Genomic DNA, 6,421 nt, shown 5'->3' on the forward strand with positions numbered 1-6,421 from the left:
GGATTACAGGCGTGAGCCTCAGCGCCCGGCCATGACCACCATATTTAAAATTACAATCCCATCCCCCTTCTCTGATACTCCCTATTCCTGATTTTTCTCCAAATTCCTTCTCAAACTTTGACAGACATGGATTTTACTTACTTGTTTACTATTCGTCTCCCTTCACTACAATGTTTCACAAGAGCAGGAATTTTTGTCTGTATACCTAACTTATACTGCATTGTAAGGACTCAGAAGTATTTGCTAGATGAATGATTAATGAATAGCCAGGAGAAACTGTATCCTTTTAATTGTATCCTTTAAAATTCGAAGATGAAGACAAAACACATAGTCCATTCCCACCTCCAGTTTATTATTTCTTATGTAAACATGTAAGATAGTTACATCCCAGGAAAAAGGGCAAGTGTTTTCTCTTACAACAAAGTAACGACTACCTTTTCAAGATCTTTTATACGTAAATGGAGTAAATAAAGAGGTTGAACTCAAACACTTTGCATTTTTCTGTCATATCAGAAACACAAACTGTGAATATGTTAAATGAATAAATTCTATACTTTGTCATACCTTCACTTTAAAAAAAGATTCCATTTTCCTGAAAATTTTTAAACATATCATGCAAACAGACACTCTCCTAGGAATGTTTGGAGATCATTCTGTGCTACTGAACAGGAATAAATAATATAAATAATAACCATCACTTTCACAAAACCCCCCCCGGCCAGCAAAAATCTCAAAGTGCTCACAAAAAATTTTACAACAATCTACAAGGCACACATAAAACTTAAACATAGTTTCAACCAATTTTTTGTTCTCAAATATCCAAGATAGTAGATACTAATTCCTAAAAAATCAGATTACTATTCTTTTACCCTCTCCTCCCATCTCCATCCTTCCCCCTTCCCCCCATGCCATTTTATCATAGGAAGCAAAAATAAGAAAAGTATTTCAATCACTAGTAAACTATTTCTGAAAAGAAAATATTTTCACACCAACAAATGGCCAGTGTTAGGTCAAATGGAAGCAATGAGCTATGAATGAAAAGTAAGCAATGAGCCATCATCCTTTCCAGTGGAAAGAGATCCACTATTTAGAAAAATTATGTCTCCAATGGAGTACTTAAGTAACAAAGTTCATAAAGACACAAAACCGTCCTCTCTTGCTTTCCCCTCTTCTGTTCTGAGGGAGAATTAAATATAAAATCATGGAATTTTAGACCTGGAAATGATCTTTCAAATGATGAAGATCAAAGTAATTTTACATATATAGTTAAAAAGTTCAAGGAGAAGTTCAGCACAATGTCACTAACTACTAACGTTGGGTTATGAAGTCGGTTTTCTCGTCAAACGAGACCTGCATTCTTAAAAGTCTCTAGGAAAGTTAAAATTCCGTGGAGAATGTCTTTCCCACAAAAGTATCAAAAGAAGGTTAACACTTACAACAACGAACATGTGATTCATCACACAATTTTTATAAATGGTACAAAGTATATTACATTTTAAAATATAGAAGGGCTTCAATAGAAATTAAATACAGTAGAAATTCTACATAAAGCTAAGTTAACTAGAGGAGGACTAGAACAGCTTGAAAGTAAGATGCATCTAGTCAGGCTTCTTTACCAAAAGCAGTTCTTGTGTTTTGAAGAATATTATTTGCCCTGCAGTATATTTTAATCTTTGTTAAAATAATTTTTTAAAGTTTTTTATGATATGTAGATGGGGATATTAGAGAACTATGGCTTGGAACACCATCTCAAATATGACTGTCACTAAAATAATCATACAGTCATGGTTTTCCTTTTGGCGTAATTTTGGAAATATAAAACTCTAGGGATGGTTAAGATTCTTATCAACCCATAGTGAATGGAAATTCCATTAATGTAAATGAAAAAATACAACACTAAAGCTACCCCTTTTTAAATTGCTCATCGAATAACAGCTAGAATATATATTGCCAATTCAAAACTTAAAATGATATGGATGAACCTCAAAGTCATTATGCTGGGTGAAAAAGCATGTCAAGAAGGAACATACCGTTAAGAATCTGTTTATATGACAGTCCAGAAAAGGCAAAATAATAGTGACGGAGAACTGTTGCCAGGATTAGAGCTAGAAGAGCTGACTACAAAAGGACAGCATGAGAGAGCTGTTGAGTGAAGGAACTGTTCTGTACCGATTGCTGTAGTGGTGCACAAATCTTTGTGTTAAAATTCGCAGAACTATAAACCAGGAAGAAATTTCAGTTTTACTTCGTGTTAAATAAAAAATAAAATAGAGAAGAAGTTTTAAAACAGTAGAACAGATATCTTTGGTAAAGGTAGAATTTCTCATTTTTCACAGCTTCATGCCAATGGTATAATTTTACTGGCCACAAAATTATTGATCCAGTTGTATTAAATAAAATCAAGAAACTTGGGCCCAATTAACCATTTCTTAAATATGTATACTAACAAGGCCTGGAAGTAAAAGTATTTTAAGGAATATTAACCCTTTATAAAAAATAATCTGCTATTCCCAAGTGAATCTGAATTGTTACTTTATACATTTTAAAATGAAAAGTATCTTGGTGTTTAGTTTGGAATCCAAGAACAGCTGGTAAAAAGTTAAAAAAAAAATTTCTTAGTGCCATCTGTTCTAAAGTGACTAGAAACACATAATAGTGTTTTTGCCTTTATTTTCTCTGTTATCTTAATTCATTAGTTTTTATATGATTGGATTTTATACTTAAGTCAGTTACCTAGAGACTCCAAATCAGAATCTGCAAATACTGCTGGATCCTTTGTCACTAGAATCAAGAATGTGTAAGAAAGGAACTCTATTTCTCTAGGGATACTACTGAGACTTATATGTAATGTATGAGATGAGACAGAATCCCATCAGCTTTACTGTGCCTCCCATAACTTTGGAACTGTTAGAAGTTCAGAAAGAATGATTATGTGTAAGCCAACCAAATATAAGAAACAAAGATTAGGGGGGATGAAATATTACAAATGCTGCATCTCTATAGAAAGACTTGCCTAATAGAATAATACAAACTTTATATAACAAGTCTGTGATTATAATTATAGTAGACTTTGCCTTTTGAGATCAGGCCTAGATAGTTTTTCACCACTGCTTCTGCCATGGACGGAGGTTAAGTGCTTTTTGAGAGCAGACTTGTGCTTAAAATCCATATCACAACAGTGGCATTTGTATGGCCGATCCCCACTGTGTATGTTCAAGTGGTCCTGAAGTGTGCTTTTAGCAGTAAATGTCTTCAAGCACACAGAACACTGAAAGGGCCGTATGCCCATGTGTCCTCGAATGTGTCGGTTGAGATTTTTCTTCTGTGTAAATGTTTTCCCGCACTGTAAGCATAAGAATAGTTTATGCATTTTAAGGTGGCGCAGATAGTTTTCAACATGAAGAAAGCCTCGAGGACACCTGGGGCACTGGTGCCTCAGTGAATAACCTTCCTCCAGATTCTGAATCTCACTCACTGTACCATAACTTCCTTCAGTATTCTCACAAAATAAGCCCTGACCTTGATTCCCAGGAACTTCAGCCACTCTGCTCTCAACTGTAGAATTGATCAATGAATGCTGTGTTTCAGAGAAATACATGCTTGCTTTTGAAGAGGTACAAGGCTGTGAAAACTGCCCATTTTCAACACCAGCTGTACTGATGGATTCTACGTGAAGGATACAAATTTCATTGTCTTTAAAACCTATGTCTACCGCAGACAGCTCTGGTGACTTCATTTCCTTTCTCTCTGATGTCAGACTCTCTACTGTAGACTGCAAAGCATTGCTTTCCTCTTCTTTAACATGGAAATCTATGTTCACAGGACTATCTTCTGAAATTTCAATTATCTCACAGTCTTTATCAGAATTTTCATCTTCATTCTTAACATCAGGATCAGAAGACTGACACAGGTCAGTGTGTTGGTTGTTGTTTTTCATAGAAAGATCAATTTCCAGATACTTTGACAAAGCTTCTGTGCACTTTTCCACAATGTGAACCATTTGAAGGTAACTGGCAGCAGTCAAGTATTTCAAAAGCTCTTTCCTTTTAACTTCAAGTGCTCCAGTATAGCAAGATAGTAACAATTTTCTGCCAACTTCTGCACTCTGCAAGATGGTGATTCTGACATGTTTTGACTGTGTGAGTAAAAACTGATCTCTCATAAAAGTGGAGCAAGCAGCCAAAATCACCTTGTGCCCCTGGAACTCAGTGTCATTAATGTAAATTGATACATCACAAAATAAATTCTGCTGTCTCAAAAGATTCATTTTCTGCAAGACCACATCTCCTTGCTGTTCAAACTGGAAATGCAGAACATCAGACTCAGCAGCCATGATCACAATCTAAGCAAAATAAAACACAAACATTGATGTAATAAAGATAGGGAATGCTTTCTCATGCTGTAATAGTGAAAACAAACAAAAAACCCCAAACCTGAATTAGGAAAAAGAAGACTCAAAGTCTAATCTAGATGCTATGAACCCTTATGCCACCATCTCAAAACTGAGAACTTTATAATGCACTTCTCTATGATCTCAGCACATTTTTCATAACTTTGTTACAACATTTATTACACTGAATTGTAGTGAGCAGTTTCTAGCTTGTTTCTTTTGCTAAATGTTGTTTGCGTTGTGGTCAAGAACAATCTGTCAATTTTCAGTATCCAATAATGAGCATGACCACCACAAAGTTGATTTAACATAATATCCCCAATTACAAACCTTAACGTAATCTCTAAACTTCCTACTCCCCACCACTACAACAGGTCTCCCTTTCGGTTCACCTGGACAACTGCAATATCTTCCAACAGGTCTCCTTTATATGCCAGATTACCCTCCTGAGTGCCACCAGGATTAACATCCCTTAAGGTTTTTGTTTGGTTGGTTGGTTGGTTGTTTTTTAATTTCCCTTTTAAATCTTCCATCGCTCTCCTCTACCTCCGGGACAGACCAAATTTCTTAGGGAAGAATACGAGACCCATCACGATTTGGCCATAACCCATCTTTATGGCTTTATCACCTTCTATTCTCTTTTTCATACTCGAACCTCGTTCATACTAAATTTTTCCATCATTGCCCAAACAAAAAGACAGGAATACACATTTCTTAAATTCGCGTTTCCAGTTCCTTTTTCCAGCTAGTGATTAGGCTCCTTTAAGCCCAAATCAAGTAAAACTAATATGACTCCACCTCCCGTTTCCACCAGAGAGTCAGTCGCTCTCTGAGCACCGCGAAATGGTGCCTGATTCATCTGTGTTCCTGCACCGAGCACAGGGGTCCACACAGAGCAGGAGGAGCTCAGAGAACATCTGCTGAACTGAAACCGGATCCCAGGTTCAGCACACAGGTATTCTCGAGGCAACCCTGCGAAGGGCCAAGGCCCTGTCGACCAACTGGTTGCAGCACCAGATTAGCCACTCCGGGGCCGAGCCCAGCTGTCCTCCTCCTCCTCCTCCTCTTCCTCAGGCACCCCCCACCTGAGGAAACTCCCTGGCACTCACTCACCGACTCAAAAAACTATAGAGTCGAGGATTCCGCGGCAGCGTCTGCCCAGGCCGGAAGATGGACTTAGCCAGGAAGAAAACACATCCGGTGCCAACCAGCTTTATTCTTCACTGGGGCCCTCTGGGCGCCCCGGAAGGACATTCTGAGACGGTCTCCCTTCCTCACTTCCCCCCTCTTGGAATGACAGAAAGACACCTGAATGCCGGCAAGCCCCATCTCTCATGTCCCAGTTTCGGCACTCGAGCCTTTCCCCGCCCCCCCCCCCTTTTTTTTTTTTAAGACGGAGTTTTGCTCTTGTTGCCCAGGCTCGAGTGCAATGGCGCAATTTCCGCTCACTGCAATCTTCGCCTCCCGGGTTCAAGCGACTTTCGCACCGCAGCCTCCCAAGTAGCTGGTATTAGGCGCCCGCCACCACGCCCGGCTCATTTTTGTATTTTTAGTAGAGATGCGGTTTCACCATGTTGGCTAGGCTGGTCTGGAACTCCTGATCTCAGGTGATCCGCCCCCCTCGGCCTCCCTAAGTGCTCTGATTACAGGCTTCAGCCACCGCGCCCAGCCCGAGCCGTTTCCTTTTGTGAGTCCTCCTGAACATCCGAATTGGAGACGGGGTTTGAGGTTCGGTTACGGCAGGTCTGTCAGAGTAACGAGACCTTCAGAGTAATCAGACCTTTTATGGATTATTCTGGGACGATTTCTCTCCTTATCGGGGCCACCTACAACTTGAAAGGTAGCAGAGCAGAAACTATCCTAAGGGTCTGTATTCAAGATTACCTAGGTAATGCCCCATCAGGAGCTGGCCCCAACTTCTGGATCTAGCTTCACACTTAAATCCGTTACTCCCTCCCAAAACTTTTGGTCCAGCTGTTTCCTCTGACGTGCCCTAGCCTTTTCCCCACGTATCTTTTTTTTTTTTTTTTT

The 6,421-nt window shown here is 39.2% G+C and overlaps 1 protein-coding gene across 1 annotated transcript; it reads right to left on the reverse strand.

Moving 5' to 3' along the window:
• Positions 1–331: 331 nt before the first annotated feature.
• ZBTB6 (zinc finger and BTB domain containing 6) lies at positions 332–5,585 on the reverse strand. Its single transcript, XM_011965489.1, has 2 exons — positions 5,504–5,585; positions 332–4,342 (listed from the first exon to the last, which is right to left on the reverse strand). The coding sequence occupies exon 2, from the start codon at positions 4,331–4,333 to the stop codon at positions 3,059–3,061; it is 1,275 nt and encodes a 424-aa protein (XP_011820879.1). The 5' UTR covers positions 4,334–4,342; positions 5,504–5,585; the 3' UTR covers positions 332–3,058.
• Between the last annotated feature and the right edge of the window lie 836 nt (positions 5,586–6,421).

The sequence above is a fragment of the Mandrillus leucophaeus genome, unplaced genomic scaffold, assembly GCF_000951045.1.
Source record: "Mandrillus leucophaeus isolate KB7577 unplaced genomic scaffold, Mleu.le_1.0 Scaffold729, whole genome shotgun sequence".
Taxonomy (NCBI): Eukaryota; Metazoa; Chordata; class Mammalia; order Primates; family Cercopithecidae; genus Mandrillus; species Mandrillus leucophaeus.

What these genes read in the sequence shown, in the direction of transcription:
- ZBTB6 (XM_011965489.1), bottom strand. Translation starts at nt 4,333, where the DNA reads ATGGCTGCTGAGTCTGATGTTCTGCATTTCCAGTTTGAACAGCAAGGA.